Here is a 24,047-nt window from a genome sequence, read left to right on the forward strand (position 1 = left end):
GGATTCCATTGTTATATCTGTGATATGAACATTTGGTGCATAGAAGAAACCAGGAATGTTCTCATTAAGCTTGGGATCCCACTTCTCCTCACATATTTTTCCTTTCAGACACTTTATGTTGTCTTTTCAATTATGAGAAAATATGATTTACATCCTTCTTCCCCACCTCTCCACTTCTTCCATAGCTAGCTACTTGGGTTGTCAGATCTGCTCTGAAGGTTTGGCCTGGGCAGGTGAAGAAACCTGAATGACTATTGAAAATAAAGGAGATGAACACAGGGGTTAAAGGAATTATCTGTCATGCTCAAGTTTACAAAGACTCTTTGTGGCAGTGGCGGGTAGCTTAGACTGTATGAAATGATTTCAGTCTCTGGCCAACATATTCAGCAAGAGAAACTGAGAATAATTTACCCAGATAATGTCCACATGCATTTTATCAATGAAATACCTGATTTCAAAAAGGGAATAAAAGGTGTAAGTAAAAACAATAAACAAAATCTTTTTAAAATCTTTAAAAATTTATCATGATCTCATGAATATATGTTTATTGGGTGGGATTAAATCAGATATTTTCTAACATACCTAATATTTAAAGCTCTTGTTATCAGGAAACTTCCAAAGGCTACCTAAACACACACACACACACACACACACACACACACACACACACACACACACTAGAGGGCTATATACCATATATCCTAAGGAGAAGTTGTTGAGGAATACAGTTGTGCCCCCTTACCAAGAGTTATCCAGATAAGAGTAATAACTCACATTTCTATAGTGTATTCAGGCTTATTGGACACATTCTTTGTAATGACCATGGGAGGTATTATTATTAACTTCATTTTACAGGAGAGGAAACTGAGGCTTTAAAAGATTATGTGACATGCCAAAGACCACAGAGCCAAGTCTTTAATCTAGATAACCCTGACTAACAAAAATTCATCTTTCACTACCCAATTTGTTTGGACCTTCTTCATTGACTAAATTCTCCAGATGTGGAACTTCCCTTCCCCCTACTTGTGTCTCTATATCTGAAATAATCCCATCCTTTCAATAAAGGAGAATATTATCCATATACCACTGCTAAACCATATATTGTGTTAGATATCATTAACATGACAAGATGTAATGATTATAGTAAATTACATCCATATTTAATACATATGAGTCCAGTGGCACTGCATCTAAGTTTTAAGGGAAAAATCAACTGAATTACTAAAGGCTATAGAGAGAAAAACATTAATAGGTACATATTATAATACCTCACTTTCAGAATAAAATTACTTGGATAAGAAGATAAATGACAAAGAAATTTAAGCATTCAACAGAATACTGGAAAAAATAGGTGAAGAGAATTGAATGGATATTTTAAAGCATTTACTTTTTTTCAGATGTACATGAGGAATACTCACATTGGAGTATTTCTGATTTCATGTGGCATCTTTGATATAGATCCCACTTAAATTATAAAGAATACAAATAAAGAATGATTAAATATCTAAATGCTACTTTTGTAGAACATAATAAAATTAAAATAGTACTAGAAAGATGAATATTATTAAATGATGAAGATTTGCTTAAGAATGATTGGACCAAATTCCGGATTAAAGAAATAACAAACTGTGTTAAAGGTAATGATAATAATGACAAATACAACCTATAATCATTTATGCAATACAGCTAAAACACTTCTTAGAGACAAATTTATTTGCTTGCCTATATTAATAAAGGAGGAAAAGGAACAATGAGGTTTCATTGCAGATTATATATTAGAAAACTGGCATATTATTTCAATCACAATAAGCAGAAAACAAAACTTGATTACTATAATCAAATGGCAAATTAACAGCATTGAAGGGGGGGGAAGTAATACCAACCCAACACTGTGAAATTAGTCAGCAAAACATAAAGCTGTTTTATTTTTTTAAATGCTGCTATGGTTTGCATACCATTGTCCAATTTAACTGAAACAAAGAGAGAAAAAAACTAAATCAACAAAAATTAAAAACGAGAGGGGAGAAACCACAAGAGACAGTGATGGAGGTTTTTTCATAGAGAATATAACAAGCAAATTCCATCAAAATGGAAAATATGAAAGAAATAAATTACTATCAATAAAAATATGAAATACATTGGCAAAACAATAAATAGATAATTCCAGTAATTCAATGTCAGAAAAGTGGAACACACAATTTGTGAGATGTCATGATAATAAAGACATATTCATTCATTAGTGAATTCTTTCAAACACCCTTAAGCTATATAAAGCATTTTCAAAAATAGAGACAGAGAGCATTCGACACAGTGCTTCCTATGAGCTAAATATGGTTTTCATTTCCAAACTAGGAAAAGATAGGCAGAGAAAGGGAATTATAGACCAATATCATGAATGAATACCAAAGGGGAAAATGTAGAATACTGTTCAGTAGGATATAGTAATACATTTTAAAATTTCATTTTGATTAAGTTAAATTTATAGCAGAAATGGCAGAATGGTTTGATATTAGAAAATAATTAGCATAATAGATCATTAATAAAATAATAAAAAAAATTATATGACTACATCAATAAATGTAGGAAAAAAACACTTTGATTAAATACCACACTCATTTATGTTAAAATGCTAGTGAGTATGAATATTAAGAAAATACCACCAAAGTATGGGAATAGAAAGAATTTTCTTTATTACAATAAAACATGCTCTTTAACAAAAACATGTATATATATATATGTGTTACACAATCATACGCATACACAGATACACTTTTTCCCCCTCTCAGTGTTATGGATAGACACCAGGATTATTATGTCTCATCTCAGTCTCCTGGGGGTTAAGGGGCTAGAAATGAGCTAAGTTTCTTCTTTGTGTATGTATATAAAGACTAGGGGTGTGTGTGTGTGTGTGTGTGTGTGTGTGTGTGTGTGTGCAGATAAGCCTGGAATTGGACAAGTTCCAGTGATATAAGGTAGACTATTTTTATTTACAAGATAAATACCAAGAAAAATAGAGTTAAGTGAGGCACAGGATAGAATATTGATCCTTGAGTGGTGAAGATTTGTATTTAAATCTGGCTTCACTTACTACCTATGTGACTCTGGTCAAGTAACTTAACCTCTTTCTGACTGAGTTTACTCATTTGTAAAGAAATGACTGGAAAACAACAAAAAAGAAAAAAAATAATAGTACCTATCAGTATCTACCTAAATGTTTCCTTCCTCCCTCTATCTTCCTTCTTGCCTTCCTTCCTTCCTTCCTGCCTGCCTTTCTTCCTGCCTTGTTTTCTTTTCAAGAAAAAATGGACATTTTTTTTTCTCCTGAAGGATTATACTAAGGTTGGTGGGGTCAGTTATTCTTTATTGCAATCCCAATTCTTTTGCCTTCTGGAATATCACATTTCAAGTTCTCTGCTTCTTTAATGTGGAAGCTGCAAATCTTGTGTGATTCTGACTGTGACTCCATAATACTTGCAATATTTTCTTCTTGACCTAGGAGCTCTTGCATTTGGCTATAATATTCCCAAGAGTTTTTATTTGGGGATCTCTTTTAGGAGGTGATTGGTAGATTGTCTTAATTTCTATTTTACCCATTGATTCTAAGATAGGACAGTTTTCTTTTATGATTTCTTGAAATAGGCTCTTTCTCTGATCATGGCTTTCAGTTACACCAATAATTCTTAAATTATTTCTCTTTGATCTACTGTTCAGCTCAGTTGTTTTTCCAGTGGGATATTTTACATTTTCTTCTGCTTTTTTATTCCTTTGACTCTGTTTCATAGTTTCTTAATGTCTTCTGGAGGGCAGCTAGGTGGCACAGTGGATAGTGTGGTGGACCTGGAATGGGAAAGACCTGAGTTCAAATCCTGTCTCAGACACATCAGACACAAAAGCAATATGATCCTGGGCAAGTCGCTTAACCCTGTTTGCCTCAGTTTCCTCAATCTGTACAATGAGCTGGAGAAGGAAATCTTTGTAAGAAAAGCCCCAAAGAAGCCATGAAGAATCAGACATGGATGAAAATGACTAAACAACAACAAAATGTCTCATGGAGTCATTAGCTTCCACTTGCCTAATTTAGATTTTTCAAGAATTATTTTCTTCAATGAGTTTTTGTATCTCTTTTCCCATTTGGCCAATTCTTTTAAAAAAGTTTTTTTTTGTGAATTTTTGTGTCTCTTTTCCCATTTGGCCAATTCTTTTTTTAAGGTGTTATTTTCTTCAGTGTTTTTTGTGCTTCTTTTACCAAGCTGTTAATTCTCTTTTTATAATTTCCTTGCATCACTCTCATTTCTTTTTCCAATTTTTCCTCCACCACTCTTATCTCTTTAACTCTTCCAGAAATTCTTGTTGAGCTTGTGTACACTTTGCATTTTTTTTCTTTGAGTCTTTGCTTGTAGTTGTTTTCATATTTTCTTCTGAGTTAGTGTCTCAATTTTCCCTGCCACCGCCGTAGCATTTTGTGGTCAGGCTCCTGGTTACAGAGAGGATGCTGGCTTACACTAGTAGAGAGAGTTTCCTTATTGGAGATTTCCCCATATCAACAAAATCACAGCTTCTGTCCCTCTATTCTGGGTTGTTAATAATATAACCTGTATAAATTTAACCAGGTCACTTCCTCATCTCTAAAATAAGGGGTTTGGACTATGAGATAGTATGGTAAGGTAGACAGAGCACTAGCCCTGGAGTCAGAGGACCTGGGTTCAAATCATGCCGCTGATATTTGCTTCCTATATGACCTTGGGCGTATCACTTAACCTCCATGAACCTCAGTTTCCTCACCTATCAAAAAAGGAGGCTTTTCTAGATGGCCTCTGTGGTCCTTTCCAAGTGTTGATCCATGACTCTGTGTTGACTGAATGATCCCAGTGTCCCCTCCAATTCCAAATTCTGTTATTCTCTGTCTATACTTAAACATAAGCTATGGAGTATGCTATTGATTTTAATATTTCTCCTTAAACATGGGATCTATTAATGCCAATGTTAACCTAGTTAACTTAGAGGCTTTGATGAAACTAATGAAAAAAGGGATTAATGATGTAGCTGAAGAGAGTGATGAGGCTTTGTTCAATTTTCCTTGCAATTTTACCCAGTTTGAGGTAAAGAATTTGTTATGACACATTGTGACTTCTTTCACAATCTAAAGATGTATGTTTCTGTTCTTTATTACAAAAGGAAAACCACTGCAGACGAATTAAAATCCTGGGGGACTGCTACTATTGCGTGTCAGGACTGACCCAGCCCAAAACCGACCATGCCCATTGCTGTGTCGAAATGGGGCTGGACATGATTGACACTATCACGTGAGTATCTCAGAAGGGAAGCCATAAGGGCTTCACAGGTAAAATAGTCTCAGTGCTTAGACAATGACATCATCTTGGACAACATTTTTTTGCCCAGTAAGTGATAATCTTCTCATAACAGATGATCTCATTTAACATTTTTAATGGATCTTTCTCTTTCAGATCCCGTTATCTATCACCACCCTCCCACTTCACTTCCCTACCCTCATGGGCTCATGAAACAATTTCTGTATTCTAGCTGACTTCTAATGATCATGTGAAAGAGATGTAGGAGTCTGCACCCTCTGTGCCATAAACTGTAGTTTTAAGTCTTTCAATCTCAGTTTATACTTTCCAGTATTGTTTCCATGGCATGCTTTTAGCCATAAAGTAATATACTCTGAAATTACAGTGGGGATAACTTACTGGTTCCTACTTACCATGATAGGGAGTTCCATTTTCATTAGAAAATGGCATTTCTAATTTAGCCTGAGAAGATATTTTGGTGAATTGTGTTGGACAAACTTGTTGGGTCTTTTAGGTCCCAGCTGGATTCCTCTGTAAGGGAGAAAACACATTCTGGAGCAGCAAGGATTCTGTAATCACTTATTTGCCAAAGCTGCCACTTGTGGAGATACTGGGAATGGAGTTTTTATTCTGTATTTGTGGTAAAAGAGGAGACTTTGTGGGGAGATGTTTAGATGCAGAACCACCTATGAAATTGACTGATGTAATTATAGTGTAGCTCATTGTCCTCCCAGGACCAGTTTGGCCAAGTCCTTTGGATATGGAACAATATACATCCTATTTAAAGCTCCTGTCCTGAATCTAGAAGCCTACGCCTGTTGGTAGTGGTTCTGAGAAGTCTTAGGTGATGCCACACTCACATCCTTTGGTTTTGATCAGAACTTAAGGAAGCACAACATGACATTTAACAAATGTTAATTTTAATTCATTTAACTCTCTCTGAAATTTCAAGAATTTGGGAAATACTGACAATTAGTATCTTGGCTTAGTCTTTTTAAAATTTTATTTTTCAACTGAACAAACAGTTTTTTTTCCCTCCGTCTCCCAATTTAAAAGAAAAAAAAATTGTGTCTTTGTAGAAACTCTGCAAAGTCAAGCAAAATAAATTCCTTGATTTGTTCACATTCTAAAATGTATTTCTTATTCTCCGTTTTGAATTAGGATATATTCTTAAATTTTACATATTTAAGAAAGGATTCAATACAAGCAAGTGCCATTTAAACAAATCACTTTGTATGTGCATAACCATACACACTAATACATTTATAGATCACCATATGCATTTATGAGATATATGTGAATATGTACAGATTAACAACTTGTCTTATAGATCACCCTATGTTTTTATGAGATATGTGAATGTGTCAGATTAACAACTTGTCTATCACCTTTAAGTTTTAAAGGACCTCCTATGGCTTTAAATAATTAGTCAATGATAACACACTCTAAAGAAATAATGGGTCCAGAGCCTCCCACAGCCCTGGCTCCCTGCCCTCTTCCTCCTCCTCCTCCCAGAGAAGGGTGTATTGAAATCTATGTACATAAAAGCATATTAAACTGATTTGCAAAAAAGCATGTTCATCCTTCATACGTGCTCCAGCATACTCCGGAAAAGGAAGAAAATGCTCACCACTGTCTTCCCATATGTCAGTATTTGACCAACATTTTCAGCCTTGCATTGTAAGCTAATGGCTCATTGACAACACTCTCATAAGGATATCTTGCCTTTCTGAAACATGACAGTTAGTTCAGATGCTTTCAAGTATTATGCAGATTTTTCTAAAAGGTAAGATGAATTTCCCATCATTGCTTTGGAAGAGAAATTGAATGAAGCAAATGTTAAAGTGGAGAGAGAAATTTTAGTAAATGCTTGTGAATCACGGGCCTGTGTTGACTACACATTTGAGTGTTTGAATCAAGCGCATTTTTAATATTTAACCAGAAGGAAATTATCTCCTGTCAGAGGATTCAGATGCTCATTTCTTGGGAATATGTTCATAGAAATATTGAGCATTTCTCTTTCTCTAACCTTAAAACACAGGGATATTCTCATACAAACCTACTTTCGTTGCAGACCGACTCGTGGGAAAATAGCACTAAGCATGCCATATGTAAAAAGAAGATAAGTAGAGTAGAAAAAAAAATCTTTCAGGATGAATAAGGTACAAGAAAACTAGGAGAATTGAGACTATTGTAGGATTCATCTGAACAATGTACAGAAGAAGACATGAGCAGGACAGAGTGAATACAGCAAAGCTTAACCTTTCTGTCTCTGGACACTATGATACTTAATGCTGCCTCAGATCCCATTAACTTTAGGGGCAGCCATTTTAGTCCACTGACTCCTACATATGGTGCTTGCCACCTACTAATTGCTAATTACTCTCTCATGATGGAGGGTTGTTTTGTTTTTTTTTAACGCATAAAGAATTTTCTCATTTTAATGGTCCCATCATAGGACTAATTCATATTTTGACAAGAGCAACCTTTGTTAAACTATCTGTCCAACAAATGTAGCATGAAACTTATCTGAAAACACTGTTTAATTAGGGTACATGTGTATTCTTTTTCCACACAGCAAGCATAAGTGTGGGGAACTTCATCAGCAGGGTTCTAAAAGACATACAGCAATATTCAAAGAAGTGTGTGTCTTTTCAGATTCAGCTTCACTTTAAAAAAATATTACTTTACCAAAAGAATAATTAAAGTGATTTTAATAACAGGTCATATTTCTATAGAACTTTAGGTTTTGCAAAGCACTTTCCTCACAAAACACTGAGATAAATATTAAAAGTATCCAGATTTTATAACTGAGGAAATAAGGATGAACCGTGGAGGGACTTTCCCAGTTTCACATAGTAGACTGCCAAGTTTAAGAGACAGTAAGGTAAAGACACTTAGTTTTTTCAGTTTATATTAAAAAGAAGTTTAAACCTGATAAGGTTTCTCTTGAAGTAGCAATTATTTGGACATACACCTTATCTTAATTTTTTCTAATCTGTCTTTATGGCAAATAAATGAATGAATTAATGAATGAATGAGCACAGAGAGTAAGGAAATTGAATTGTATAACTGAGTCTGGATAGGTTGCTGCCACAGTTCCATGCAATAGATTGGGATTATTGCATGCTATCCAAAGCTGTAGTGATTTATAACTGTAGTGACAATAGCTACATCTCAGCCTGCCTAAAGACCCATGTGGGAATTCTTTTAATAATAATAATGACAGTAAAAATAGCTAACATTTATAGAGCATTTACTTTGTGCCAGGCACTGCGCTAAGGACTTTATAAATTTTATCTCATTTAATTCTCACAATGACCTTGGGCAGTAGGTGCAAATATTATTCCTATTTTACAGTTGAGGAAACTGAGGCAAATAGTGATTAAGTAACTTGGGCAGAGTCACAACTAGCAAATGTTTGAGGTCAGATTTGAATTTAAGGCCTTCCTGGCTCCAGGTCCAGTGCACCTCCAGCTGTTTTTTGATGAATATAAGCCATTCATTGAGATGACAAGGGGAGCAGTTTCCCTAAGATTCGTAGAATGGAAGGAATGAAAATGAAAATTTCATTAGTAAAGAACAAAGTAGGATGAAGAGTTTATAATTCTCATAATTATAAGATTTCATAATTTTCTAGTCGGTTTGAACTTTCGAGATAATCCAAATTACCAAGATTGAGCCATCTTTCCTCAAAAGCAGACTACAAAATTTACTTGTCTAATTGGGTCAATTTTCTGTTCCACTAGGCCTACATTGATGATTAGGACCATACATTTAGAGCTAGAAAGAACTCTAGTGGACATCTTGCTGACAGCCTCTCATTTTATAAATTTATACATTGAAGCCCATAGAAGCTAAGTTACTAATCTAAGCTCATCCAGGAGGTCAGTGGCAGAGCTGTATTTGAACTCATTCTCTGGCTCCAAATTGAACACTCTTTCCCACTATATAACATTTACCTTAACATAGCAGTAACCTCAATGATCCAACTTCCTACTTCACATTTCATAATGAAGTTCTGCTTATGCGAAGTTTATAGAATCATTATTAATTTTTTAAAAAGCAAACAGCTTATCATTCCCCGAGGTGGCAGCTAGCCACTGGGCTGAAAAAGAAGTTTTTTGTAGTCTGTTAGATTCTACATAGTTTAACAAAGTCATTCCTCCCTGCATGCTTTGGAAGCTACCAAAGTACACAGAGGCGGTACGTGAATTTCATGATAGAGCATAGAATTTTATGTGGAAAAAAGCCAAAATCAACAAAGAGAAATACTGTAGTATGTAGCAAAGAAATAAATCAGAAAAGTATACTTGATGGCACCTAGTTAGGGGAAGGGAGTAAAAGCACGACTTTGCAGGGCTTCCTCATAGTTCTCACTGAGGAATAGACTTCTTTCAATAAGACACCAAGTTCTCATTGCAAAGTAGAAGCTGAAGCAAGCTACTGCCTGTCTCAACCCCAATCACTTTAGCCATCCCATGACTCCTGCTACAACTCTCTTTCTCCTTCTGCTATCCTCTTTTCCCCCTCTTCCTCTAGACCAGTTCAAGCTTGCCACCGGTGCACATAATCCCAGCCAGCAAAGGCCAGGTCTCAGAGGAGGCCTAGGGGAATGAAAATTATTACTTCCTCTACAACAAGAGTTCTTAACCTTTTTTGGTGTCGTGGACCCACCTGACAGTCTGCAGAAGTCTATGAACCCCTTCTCAGAATAATGTTTTAAAATGCATAAATACATAGGATGACCAAGAAAAGTACATAGGATTACCAAGAAAAGCAGTTATACTGAAATATTTTTTAAAAATTAAAAAAAAAAATTAAGTTCACGGAAACCAGGTTAAGACCCTCTGCTCCAAAACTATAAACCTCATGCTTCCTAATGAGCTTCTGGAATGTCTCTTCTTTCACCTGTCAAAGGGTCAGCCTCTATCAAAAGTGTGTTATATGGTAATATGCTTGTCCAAAGTCCTAGTTTATTGATCTTCTAACCACTATATAGATATACGACTTTTTTAAAAAGGGATTTAAAAATCTGGTCTAATTAAATTTGAATTTTGTGCTTATCTTTATTCAAATAACTACTTATTGAATTGTCTAAGGTAGAAAGGGCCTCAGAGATCATTTATTACTAACCCAGACCTAATCAGCATCTCCTCTTTAATATCACTGACAAATAGCCATCTAGTCTCCAATTGAAAGATTTCCAGAACAGGGAAATCATCCTCTTTTGATGCAGCCTGATTCCATATTGGTCAGCCCTGAGAGGAGAGTTTTCCCAACATCCAACAGAACCATTTTTTTTTCTGTTATGCAGTACTGCTCTTATTCTGAACAGGAATCATTCAAGGCTACCCAACTAGTGGTCATTCAGATTCCTTTGAAGGTTTATATTACCTCTCCAGGTAGCCCACACCTCTTTTACTTCTTTGCAACTTCCCCTAGTTCCCCCTGGTTCTGCATTCTGGGGCCAAGTAACTCCTCTTCTTCCTGAGAGCATTTCAAGTGCTTTCTTTTTCTTCTGGAAGCTTCTCTTCCCTGAGCTGAATAACTCTAGTTCCTTCAAACAATAATCCCAGGAAGTGGTCTTTACCATTTTGGTTTTCTTGTCAGGAAACTCTACAGCTTATCATTGTCCTTTAAGTGTGGTATCCATATCTGAATAGAATACTCCAAATATGGTCTGACCAAGGCAGAGAACAGTAGAGTACATTCCTGAAAGGGTTTAGACGAATAGAAATTCCACAAGAAATATGTCCCACTATGCATGTTCTGTTTATCTTCAAATTATGATTGATCATCACACTCGAATGACCTGATATTTTCTTCATATGTAGATGGGAACAGTGTATGATTTGATATCAGGTACATTTTTTTCAAGTTAGCTTTATTTCCAACTTCCTTTAGACCTATACAGTGGACTGATTTTAAAACTAAAGCTTCTCTGCCAAAGTCATTCCTGTCAATATAAGTGAATGCCTGGAGCTCAGTTCTTTGAGTATTCAAGTAATTCAATCTGCCTCCACTATGTTCTTTTTTCTCATCAATATGTGGCAGCTGCCACAGCAGAAAGCTTTATGGCTTTGAAGCCAAGGCAAATGTCTGCTCGTTTGCCTTCTTATTCATCACATTTGGAGGTCCCAGATGTTCTTTTTAAAGGATGTCTCACTCAAAAGCTAGCATCTTTATTTTGGGAACCCAAGGTGTTAACAGTATCAGCTAGTTGATAAAATTACTTCACGGAAGCATGGATGATGGCAATCAAGATGCCCAGGGATTGAACCGAAGGACTGGATTGAAGTAATAGTTTGGGCAGTTGTTCAGTGATTGGGGTGTGTGTGCATGCAGGATCTCTAATTAGTGTGTTGAATTGCAATTTTCTACTTACAGGTCAAGTATTTCAAGGTTCCTATACTGTACAAATTCCTTAAATAATAATTCCTCCTAATTATTCCACAGCTCTGGCTGTAGAAATTTAAAGTAAAATAGAGAAAGAATTGGGAGGATTATTTCTAGAATGTCCCTTGTACTGAATTTAGGTGTGTTCTGGAGTATAGGAATGTATGTGAATTCATTGAAAATATTATAATTTCAGGAATAAGATGGTTTGATGATTTTTCTTTGTTATCATGACCTAGTTCACTACTACATATAAGACTTTTAAAAAGACTGCTTTGCTTATGGCTTTTATATTTAAAAAAATATATTTAAGGTTAACTGGAAGTAAATAATACTTGATTTAAAAAATACTCCAGACTCCGGGCCATAATTGAATATATGGTCACAGTCATTTGTTCAACAGGCATCTGTTAAACCCCAGTCTTCCATAAAGCTCTCTCACTGCTATAAGGGAAGATGCAAAACTTAGGTTAAGTACGAACATACCAGCTAGGAAAGCAGTAAGATACAAGATGCAGGCAACATGATAAGTGCATTAAGAAATTGTAAAGCAAGGGATAAGATAAGATCTGAAGGGAAAGTCTTTTACCAGCTGGATGTAGGGGATGGGGGTACAGACAAGCTTCATAGAATTGGTAGCACGATTTTAATTGGACTTTAAATGTAGGTAGATTTCAGCCAACAAAGAAGAGGAGGAAGCAAATCCCAAGAATAGAGAACAGGGTTGGTAAGAATAGTGGAGATGAAAAAGCACAAGGTGTGTTGGAATAAATGAATGAATGAAACGTTTATTTACCACTTACTGTTTGCAAAGCCCTGTGGTAAGTGAACACCAGAGATACAAATAGAAAAGTCAGTCAGTCCTTACTCTCAAAAAGCCTACATTCTAAGAGGGGAGATAACACATATGAGTAAAGAATGGTGGCATGCACACACACACATACATATACATGCATGTACAGTCACACCTCGATGTCTGTGGGGGTTGGGGGGCGCAGGACCCCCAATAATGTGAAAAATCACCAAGCCTTTATTTTTTAATAATTATGATCATATTAATTTAACACACAAAACAAGTAAAATAGCACACTGAACCCATAAAAAAGTTGCAGTTTCTACTCAAGAGAGATTATTGTCTTGCACACTTGGCAGAGCCAGTTACTGCTGTAGCTGTGGCAACTGTTTCACTGATTTCCTTCTCCTACAAAAAGTGCAAGGTATAAAGATCACTGCAGGAGAAAATCATGTGGCTGAGTCTGGTTATAGAGAGCCAAAGAGGAGGCATTCCCAAGGAAAGATGCAAAGCCTATAGTTTTTAGCACATGCTGAAACTGTTTATTATAAACAGTTTAATAAAATTGAACTGTTTATAATAAACATATATGTATACATATGTGTATAAATTTGTGTATTTATATATGCTTATGGTAGTAAATGATAAAATAGATTAGTAATACGCAGTATTTATGCATTTATGACTTACTAATTTGTATTTTAGTTTTCTTCACATATGTGATTCATCTACAATTTTCTGTAATATGCCACAAATGTCCATAAATTCCCATTTTATTATTAATGGCCAACCCACGAATAACCAAAACTGGGAATGTGAAGTATACAAATATTGAAGGATGACAGTGTATATGTACACACACACACACACACACACACAGTATACATATGTATATATATGTACATACAGTATGTATATATATGGCATGTGTGTATATATAGTGTGTGTGTATATATATACACAGTGTATATATGTATGTATATTATATATAGTGTGTATATGTGTGTATATATAGTCTGTGTGAATATATACAGTGTATGTTTGGGTATACATATATACACAGTATGTGTATGTATATATGTGTGTGTATGTATATAAATATATACATATACATACACTGTCATCCTTCAACATTTACATATTTCACATTCCCAGTTTTGGTTATTCGTGAGTTGGCCACTGATAATAAAATGGGAATATACATATATATGTATATACACACACGTGTATACACACATGTATGTATGTATAGATACATACACATATACATATGTGCATATATAGATAGATATGCACACATATAAATCAAATACATATGCATGTATGCATATGTGATTTCATATATTATACGTATATAGATAGATACACATATATACATATGCAGATAAATGGCAAAACAGAGTTATTAGATGTCTGATTAATGGAAAGAGATAAGAGGCAGCTGAAAGTCAATTTCTCCTTCCCATAGGCAACTGAGCACTTCTTTTTTTTGCATTAGGACTTTGGCAGGAATCTGCTAATTGCGCCCCGGTATTAGCTGAGCATGCTAGTGTTCTATCCCAAGGTAAAGACCACTGCAATTTTTTTTTCTTAAGTAGGTAAGAATGCCCCCCAGAGTAACTAAAGAGTGTTGCATTTAGGTAGTTTTCCATGACAGTTAGCCACAAGAACAACTAAGAACTGAGAACCTTGCTATTGTCATCAATTATAGAAGGCAAGGAGAATTTTGAAGAAAGAGTATTATGTTTGTTTTTCTGCCTGTGTCAAATAACAGCTGTATACAAACAAAATGTAAGATGACCTTCCAAATGGGGAGGATGATAACTGGCCAGAGGAATGCATGCCTGTTGTATAAGCTTTCAAGGAGACTGAAGAGTCCTTTGATAGAAGGAGAGAATATGACATAGAGAAGAAAGGGAAGAAGGACTGATAAAACTTTGGAGCTATATTCTAGATATCATGCTCTTCTTGTAGTTGAGTTAGAACTGCTTTAAAGGAGCTTCTCCTCTAAAGAGATAAAAGGGACAGTGGAGTCTGTTGCCTAATTAAAAAAAAAGATATGCTCATGCAAGAACATTTAGGAACTGAAGGAGAGGTGTAGTTGGAAAACATTTGAGTTAAATAATCCATGAAAGGAAAGACTGAAGCAATATAATTATGAGACTATACAATAGACCATTTGTCCAGAAAGAGAAATAGACGATGAGTTCAGGAAACACATCACCATGCATCATGAAAGCATGATATAGTATGGGGGCTTCAAATAGCATTTGATAATTTTTAAGTTGTCTTGATAATAATCAAGTTCTTTGAAAATTGGAGGAAGAAATAATCAGAAGGAATTGGTTTCCGAAGTAGACTTGATGAGATCTTTGGGAAGAAGTAACCAATGAATCTTAGAATCTGTGATAAAGAAAAAACTGCATGTAATCTGATAACACACTCTAGATTTTATAAGAGTGAATTTTGAAGATTTCTTTGAGAGATACAACCCCATGACCTAAAAATCCTGGAGAGAAATCTGGCTCAAAGGGGAGCTCTTAAGAATGAAATTCTTACAACCATGAAACAATCTCTTTAATATGGTACCTTAGAAAACATAGGATACAGCATTACTACTCCAGAAGAATTAAAAATTAAAATAATCTCTAAGGAACTAAGGTGTCTTCTTGTCTGTTTCAGGTCTGTTGCAGAAGCCACTGAAGTGGACCTTAATATGAGAGTGGGACTACATACTGGCCGTGTCCTGTGTGGGGTTCTAGGACTTCGAAAGTGGCAATATGATGTCTGGTCAAATGACGTGACTCTAGCAAATGTAATGGAGACTGGGGGATTACCTGGGTGAGTCTCAGAAAACTATTCTGATTACAATATTTTAGGATTGTTTATTGGGGTTCCTTGATAGACTTCATGTGTAAGTATAGAACTTAAAGATTATTTTCCAAAAAAGTTAGTATGAAGTTAAATCTTTAAATGTTGGGGGGAAACCCCCCAGCAAAATGCATAGACATATATATGAGTGTGTGTATATGTATACATTTGTATATGCATACATGTAGCTGATTTTAGAAATTAATTACAGCTACATTATGTCTTTTAAATAAATTAAAATTCATTCCCACAGACTTTCTAAAGATGTTATTACTAATTTATTTGTTCATATAAAGCAAATCAATAAGCATTGATTCAGTGCCTGATAGGTGGTGTAAATTGTGCTAAGGTCTAGAAAAAAAGCAAAATGATGCTTTGTGCATCTCATTTTTAACATCTTTCCTTTAGTCTCATTTATCTTTTGATTAAATAGAAAGTTTAGCATAGTAGATAGAGAACTGGCCTTGCAATCAGAAAGACCTAGGTTCAAGTCCAATCTTTGACCCATACTTGCTTTGTGATCTTGGGTAAATCACTTAATCTCTCTGTGTCTGAGGCAAGTCTCTAAGACTGAAGAGACATAGATCTTCACTGAGCGGGAATTACATGAAATTACAGATTTGAAATTCCCTCCTCTTTCTCCTCCACCCCACCCCCGCAAATAAATAAATAAAATACTTCTGACAATGACAGATTCAAAAGGCTATGATCTGTTTTGTATATTTCTTCATGCATCCACCCTTCTTGGAGAGTCAGCTTTCTCTGCTGTGATGCTTTCTTTGACATTGTGTATAATTTATCCCTAATGTTAATAAAAAGTCTTAAGACCAAACCGCTCACTTAGGAAAATGCATTAACTCTTTATGCTCATGACCTAATTACTATAAATCTGAGTGTCTAAACATATGATTAGTCATCATTTAAGTGTAGGGTTAAAAACAGAAACAAGCTTGGGGGTGGTGGTGCAGTTTTTGGTTTGTTACAACAGGAATTTGGAAAACAAAACAAAACAATAAAAAGGCATCAGCGATAAGCTGTATGCGTTAAGCCTCCTTAAGCAAACATTCTGGATGACAATTACTTTAATGCCAAATATTGAAGGTGCTCCAGCATCCATATTCATTTAATTTACCATGATTGAATGGGAGGAAGGAATCTCAAGTTCTCTCAGAAGCTTTGCCATTGACTTTCCACATGACCTTAAGCAAGTTGCTGTATCTACTGATATGCCTCATGAGGACAATGGGAAAAAGGAATGATATGTACTGAGATGAAGAAGAGTATGATTTTCATTCTGAATTGAGCAGGGGGCCTCATCTGAACTATAACCTATGTTAACCTTTTCAGTCAGGATGAACAGCCTGCAAACATTTATGCCTTTGACTTGGTTAAAGCTGAGATGTGGATCAGGAAATTATTGTTCTGTTCTTGGCTCATATCTTAGGACAAGTTAAGGTGTCTATCTCCAGTTTTAACTATGGAAAGAAAACAACACATGGCAAGTATAAAATTTGCCTCCGACCTATGTTTTGTGGGCCTGAAGATATTGCAGTTAGACCAAATATCCTTGACGCTATAGGTCTATTGAGTTTTGAAATCAGACAATCTCTGTCTTTCCTAGAAACCAGCATCATGGTGGCCCTTGGCAGGAAAGATGGTGATGCCTCATTTAATTCCCACCGCCTCTCTACCCAACTTTTTTTTTCCTAAAAGAGTCATAGGTTCCATAGACTCCTGCTTCATAGATACATTTTCCTCAGCCCCTCGTGTCTTGTTCTGTCATTGATCTTCATTTGCCACTTCTTACCTAGCTAGGTTGGACAATTTATAGAGCCCTGGACCTGGAGCCAGGAAGACTTGAGTTCAAATCCAGCTTCACACACTGACTAGCTGTGTGGCCCTGGATAAATCATTTAACCGTTGTCTGCCTCAGTTATCTCAACTGTAAAATGGGGATCTTAATGGCACCTGCCTTCCAGGATTGTTGTGAGAATCAACAGATAATATGTGTATAGTGTTTAGCACAGTGCCTGGCACATCGTGGTAATTGATTGTTATCCTCACCCCTTTCCGCATCTCTCACAGGGCAATCCCCACTATCATCCTAGCATTCTTAGATGAAAATAGAACGAGTGGTCAATCAATGGTCAGCCAGAGAATCTTCATTAGTATTTATTAGGCTGATAAGGCAGGACCTGCTCATGCTCTTATGAGGGTCTTTGATTTATGTCTGAGTTGTGTGTGTTATCCAAGGGCACATTGGGATTGAGTCTGGAATTTCATTTTATGGTGTGTGTGTGTGTGTGTGTGTGTGTGTGTATGATACTAAGATTTGAACCTGGAGAGAATGTTTTCCCTAGAATATATGTGATGTGTAGGTTTTATTCATTGGGCAATATTTATCATAGGTGGATATAAATTAATGTTTCTCAGACTAGAGATTATGAAATTTACTAGCAAGAATATTTTTTAGGTATTAGAGAATATGATTAACAAAAGTAGATGTCCATTTTAAACAGCTACATATTTCTCCCCCTATTGATCACTGATCACATGATCACATCTTTAATCTTCTCATAGACAAGTTCTAGGCACTACAGGTACCTTTATCAATCCTTTGCTCCTTCTAGCACAGGCCCTTCTTCCCTGATAGGGAAGTGGTGTGTGGTAACACAGCCTATCTCTGAGACTGGCTCTTTTGCTTCCTCCCACCGATTTTCTGATCCTATTCAATCTGTAGGACAGTAGGATCATAGATTATGAAACTGGAAAATGACTTAGAGATATTCTAATCCTAAACCCCTAATTTTATACATGAAGAAACTGAGACCCAGAAATAGTAAGTGAATTGCCCAAGATAACATAGGTATTAAGTGGCAAAGCAGGGATTTGAATACAGATCTTCTGACTTCCAAACCCCAGTGAGTGGGTTTCCACTCAATGGAATGTCTATAATGACATTCCAAACCCAACAAGTGCTGGGGCTATTGTCCATTTATTTTGGTTGTGCCTGACTCTTTGTGACCCTATTTGGGGTTTTCTTGGCAAAGATAGTGGCGTGGTTTTGCCATTTCTTCTTCCAGCTCATTTTATAGATGAGGAACCAAAGCAAACAAGGTTAAATGACTTGTCCAGGGTCACACAGCTAGTAAGTGTCTGAGGCTGGATTTGAACTCATGAAGATGAGTCTTCTTGATTCCAAGCCCAGTACTTTATCTGCTGGGGCACTCCCCAATAAAGGGAATTTCCTTTCGCTTCGTCCTTATTCTCCTCTCTTTCTTTCCTCTCTCCTTCCCTTTTTCTTCTTTCATTCTATTCTCTTTTTTCTCCTTCTTTTCCTCTCTCCCTCCTTGTGTGTCTACCTAATGTTACTTCTATTTTCCTCCCTTCATACTCCCTTCCTTTGTTTTCCTTCACTTCCCTTCTCTTCTTTCCTTTCCTTTCCTTTCTCCTCTCCTCTCTTCCCCTCCCCTCCCCTCTCCTCTCTTCTCTCCTGTTTCCTTTCTCCCTCCCATTTGTTTCCCTTTCCCCCCTTTCTATCCTTTCCCCCATTCTCTATCCCTTTTTCTTACTTCTGTCCCTTACCCTCTTCATTATTACCATATTCCAGGTTCCTCTCCCTTGCCTTGCCCCTGTCCCAAACAAAAGAGCCACAGAACAAGAAGACTGAGAACCGCTGGGACAAACGCAAGTTGCCAGACTTGGCAGAACTGATTACAAGATTTCTCTATCCAAGGACTTGAGGATTAGTGAGTTAGGGAGAAATGTTTTTTGTTAGCAAGGTTGTCCCCTAGTGCCAAAGGAACTACTTAGTCGTAAGTTAGGTGATTGGAAGCTGCAAATAGTCACACTTCAGGCTGCCGAGATAACAGCATATTCAGGGCTGCCTTCCAGCTCTTTCCATTTTTCAGCACACTGTAAATTGATTGTAGCTCCCTTTTTGGCAAGCATTTGGGAGCTAATCCCAACCCCACAGTATGAAACAAAGACTGTAATGTTCACTCCTTTAAACATTTTCCCATATAATCTTAGACGCAATAATGAGTTCCCCATTAATAAAAATATTTGGTTTGTCAAAGAAAAAAATATTAATACTAATTCTGTGCTCTGTACTTTTAGGCTCATCTTCCAGAAACAATTTTATTTAATTTAACATTAATCTCTAAGCACATCATTTCTAACTTGGAATGAGAGAGTTGTTCAAGTTGACATAGCCTGTCCCCCCTCCAACATGACTGCCCCAAGATGATTTTGGGGAACATTTATAGGAATCTTGAGGAAGAAATATATGTTAAAATATAGCCTGGGTTAATATTCAAGAATAGTTGCTGAATTGAATTGAATAAATAATCAGGTCAGCCGGGCCACTACTCTCCTGGAGTAAACAAGGGGACTTCTCTTCCATAGATATCTTCCAGGGGCGGGGAAACTTTGGCTTCAAGGTGACATGTGTCTCTCTAGGTCCTCAAGTGCAGCCCTTTGACTGAATCCAAACTTCACAGAACAAATCCCAATAAAATCCCAATCCCAAATCCCAATAAAAGGATTTGTTCTGTGAAGTTTAGAGTTAGTCAAAAGGGCCGCACTTGAGGACTTAGAAGGCCACAAGTAGCCTTGAGGCCACAGGTTCCCCACACCCGTAGCCCTTTACAATGGAGAAGGATAGATCTTAGCGCTAAGGAGCAGGACAAAAGTTACCGTCTTAAAAGATTAGGTACCATCAATAATAATGATGCTAATGCTAATAATATCTTTATATAATGCTTCAAGGTTTGTAAAGCAATTTACAAATATTATTTCATTTTGTCTTCACAACAACCCTAGGAGGTTGCTGCTATCATTGTTCCCACTTTACAGACGAATCTCTGAGGCAGAGATTAAATGACTTGCTTAAGTGTCTGAGGCTAGATTCCAACTTGGTTCTTTCTGACTCTAAGCTTAGCACTTTATCCATGGTGCCACCTACTTACCATAATCCATTTTCCTAAGGGAGAAAAATTGTTCTTGACCTAAGGCCCACCTTTCCAACATGATTTTTAAAGAATTTATACCAGGTGTCAAAATTTCCAAGGGATTATGAGGAGGAAAAGGAGGGCTCCTATCATTTTGAAATAACTGTGTTCCAGTTGGAAGGCTTTAATGGAATTTCTCAGCCTACATAGTGAAATGGTTCTGCTTTGTTCCTTCTTCTTATCCTCTTTTACCATTTTCTCATGATTCTGCTTTTTATTCCATCTTTTTTCTCTCTTTTCTCAATTTTTAAATTATTTCAAGGATATAATTTATTTTAATATTGTCTAAATTTCTCCCAGCATCCCTGTCTTCTCCCCTTCCTGAGGGTCATCCTTTTTCACAAAGAATATTTTTTAAAGAAAAAGAGGAAGAAAAGAAAAAAAAAATCAGCAAAACTGATCAGTACACTAAAAAAATCTAAAAAGTTATACAGTGTTCTCCACCTGTGGACCTCCCAGCTCTGCAAAGGAGTAGGGTGGGGTATCTTCTCCTATCTCTTCATTGGGGCCATGCTCAGTTTTTTGGGAGGGGGGTGAGGGGGAGGTGAGGCAATCGGGGTTAAGTGACTTGCCCAAGGTCACACAGCTAGTAAGTGTCAAGGGTCTGAGGTCATATTTGAACTCAAGTCCTCCTGACTCCAGGGCCAATGCTCTAGTCACTGTGTCACCTAGCTGCCCCTCAGTTTTTTTTTTTTTAATAATTCTGCAACATTCACTTTCTTTTATTCCTTCCTTATTTCTTCTTCTTTTTCCTCTCTCTTTTCTCTATTATATCTCTTTGCTTTCTGTTTTACCTACCCCTCCTCCTCTTTCTTTAAGGTGACTCACCTTTCTATATATGGAAAGATAAATACTAAACTTATTGGTTACCATGGCCCTCCTATGAAAGCAATACTCTATTTATGGACCTTCTTACATTTTACATAAGGTAAAGTCTCAAAATGTTTTGACCTAGCTCTGATAACAGCACTTCCAATGGAGCATTCGAAGTAGCAAGAATTGAGTTGCTAAATAGCCAGGAGCTCTTGTAATGTTTTTCCTTTCAAAACATCTGCCTCCTTTTTTCTAGGAAGGTTCACATCACAAAGACGACCTTGGAGTGCCTAAACGGAGACTATGAGGTAGAACCAGGTTTTGGACACGAGAGGAACAGTTTCTTGAAAAAACATAATATCGAAACCTTTTTTATTGTACCATCCCATCGGAGAAAGGTAGGCAAATTCTTGTCTCTTCTATTCTGTAATGTTGAACTGCCTGTTTGAAGCTGTTTTGTTTGTTTGTTTTTTAATGTGTATGCCTGTATTTTCAAATGTGTAGCTCTTACACCCTCTGAACAGCAAGCCTTAGTATCCGTGTATGAAAAAAGGGACTGATGATATCCCTAGAGTTCAACTTTGGGATTTCCATTTTTATATATGTGAAATCATCACACCTGCTGTGCAACTGAATACCTATTTAACGTCTATAGCTTGGCATAGTGAACTTCAAGTCACACTTAACTAGCTGGGTTACGATGGGCAAGTCACTTAAACCCTCTGAGCCTCAGTTTCTTTATTTCTAAAGCAGAAGTTATAATCCATGAATGTAAAATTATAAACATTAAAATGTAATCAACATAATATTAAGTATATGCATTTGTTATATTTATATATATATTTTTACCAGTAAGAGTAAAAACAATGCTGTAACAGCTATTCATTCTTCCCATAAAAATGATGTCCAATGTATGTCTAAAGAAGCGCAGAATTAAGTAATTAGTACTGCCACCAACTGGCTCTTTAATCTCAGTACACTCACTTAACCTCAATAAACCTCCATTTCCTCATCTGTAAAATGCTGATAATAATATTAGCTTGACGGTGGTTTGTAAATCTTGAAGTGCTTTAGAAATATGTTATTATTACAGTTTTGGCTTCAGGTCTTTTCCAGATTATTAGAAGATGTTGGAGAGAAGCATTTTACGTATTTGTTTACATTACAGCACAAATCATGGTACATTGACAAAATATCTGCTGATTCAGACCACATGGTATCATAACTACTAGAGAAAATATCACTTTTCTATTCAAACTCTCTAGTGAATAGCAAGCTGACAGCATGCTCCAAAAGCCAAATGCTTACCTAGCTTGTTAGACAGACCTTCTCTCCTATGCAGCATTTGCCTGAAGGACATGCTTGCTCCACCATATTGCAATAGGTAAATGCTTTTGCAGCCCATTTCAAATAGTTTCTTCGCAAAGGTACCCAAATCAATATCCATCTGTTTTTCAGGAAAAGTTAATGGAAGCTGAAAAGACACTCATCTGTTCGTACTTTAAAACTAGTCCAAACGTTAGATTTATTGATTAACTGGTCATAAGACTATGAAATGCAAGTGTTAGCTTCCCCATGGTTGGGTCAATGGCTGATTTGTCGAAATGGTAAACATTTCTGCCCAACATATCTGATAACCTGAGAAACCTGATTTCGATTCTGAAGAATCTCCCAGACTGGCAGAAGAATTTCCTCATGAATTGTACTCCCACGGATAGCCTTTACCAGTAAGGTCACATACTAGTCAATATATCACTTTGCAATTCACCACTGAATAACACAGATATTTGCAACAGTATTGTGCATCAATCAGAGTAATATTTCATCCTATAGACTTAAAAACTTCTGGAGGGCTGAAACCATGCCTTACATTTAATATAGAAGAATATCTTGGACTTAAAAGAGGCTTGATAGATATTTATTGATGTAATATTTCCTATGGCAGAACATAATTGTAGAGTCATAGCACAGCGAGAGCTGGAAAGTACCTTAGCCCCCTAATCCGAACTTCTAATGCTTACAGATATGGAAACTGAGACACAGAGAGGGACAAAGATGTGCCCAAGGTTACACAGGCAGTAAACAGCAGAATTCATTGCCAAATGTTACTTCAGTTGATTGCCATGGATAAAGGAAGGGAGGAAGTATTATGAAAATCTAGAAAATTTATCTAGCTAAATCAAGATGTCATCTTTTATCGTTTAATGTAGAACAGATTCTTCTCTTGCCTCAGCTGTCGGACACTTTTGGAAACTGTATTCATTCCACTGAGTGAAGAAGAATCTACGTAGTACAATAGATAGAGCATCTAAATAAATCAGCTTCCAAAAGTGTCCATTTTAATGACTGGGGAGTAGATACTTATGGAGGGAAATGACTCATGTTTTCTTCTCCACTCTCCACCACTAAAATATGGTCATATATGAGAATGCTATTTTATCTTTTGCATATCTCTTACATTTATCTTAAAATAGGAAGAATGAATGTGATGCCGTGGAGCACGAAATCCAGTGCAGACAGAGATAACCAAACCTCTGTCAAAGTCATACACTCCTTTTATGTTTTGGCAGTGTGGAAGTTAAATTAGCCCTACCTTTTCCCAAAGTATAGTTCTGCACCCAAGTATTTATGTGTCTCAAAATGGAAAGTTAGCACATGTTACAAATGAACCACCTACCAATTATTCTGAAATTAGATGTCAAAATATTCTCTGGATTTTTGTTTTTGTTTTTTACTTAAACCATTAACATTATAGTTTCAAATGCTTTATGCATTTATTATTTCAACATCTACTCATGGACACATGGAATCATAGGCACGAGTACTTCTACTTCCCCTCAGGGCTGGGAC

The 24,047-nt window shown here is 36.3% G+C and overlaps 1 protein-coding gene across 1 annotated transcript in view; it reads left to right on the plus strand.

The window, feature by feature from the left end:
- ADCY1 (adenylate cyclase 1) overlaps window positions 1-24,047 on the plus strand; it is a 351,817-nt gene that overhangs the window by 235,109 nt on the left and 92,661 nt on the right. The window contains exons 5-7 of the mRNA XM_036738252.1: window positions 5,176-5,303; window positions 15,184-15,342; window positions 21,454-21,595. Coding sequence (XP_036594147.1) covers window positions 5,176-5,303; window positions 15,184-15,342; window positions 21,454-21,595 — 429 coding nt within the window. The remainder of the gene's footprint in view (window positions 1-5,175; window positions 5,304-15,183; window positions 15,343-21,453; window positions 21,596-24,047) is intronic.

The sequence above is a fragment of the Trichosurus vulpecula genome, chromosome 9, assembly GCF_011100635.1.
Source record: "Trichosurus vulpecula isolate mTriVul1 chromosome 9, mTriVul1.pri, whole genome shotgun sequence".
NCBI classification, from domain to species: domain Eukaryota; kingdom Metazoa; phylum Chordata; class Mammalia; order Diprotodontia; family Phalangeridae; genus Trichosurus; species Trichosurus vulpecula.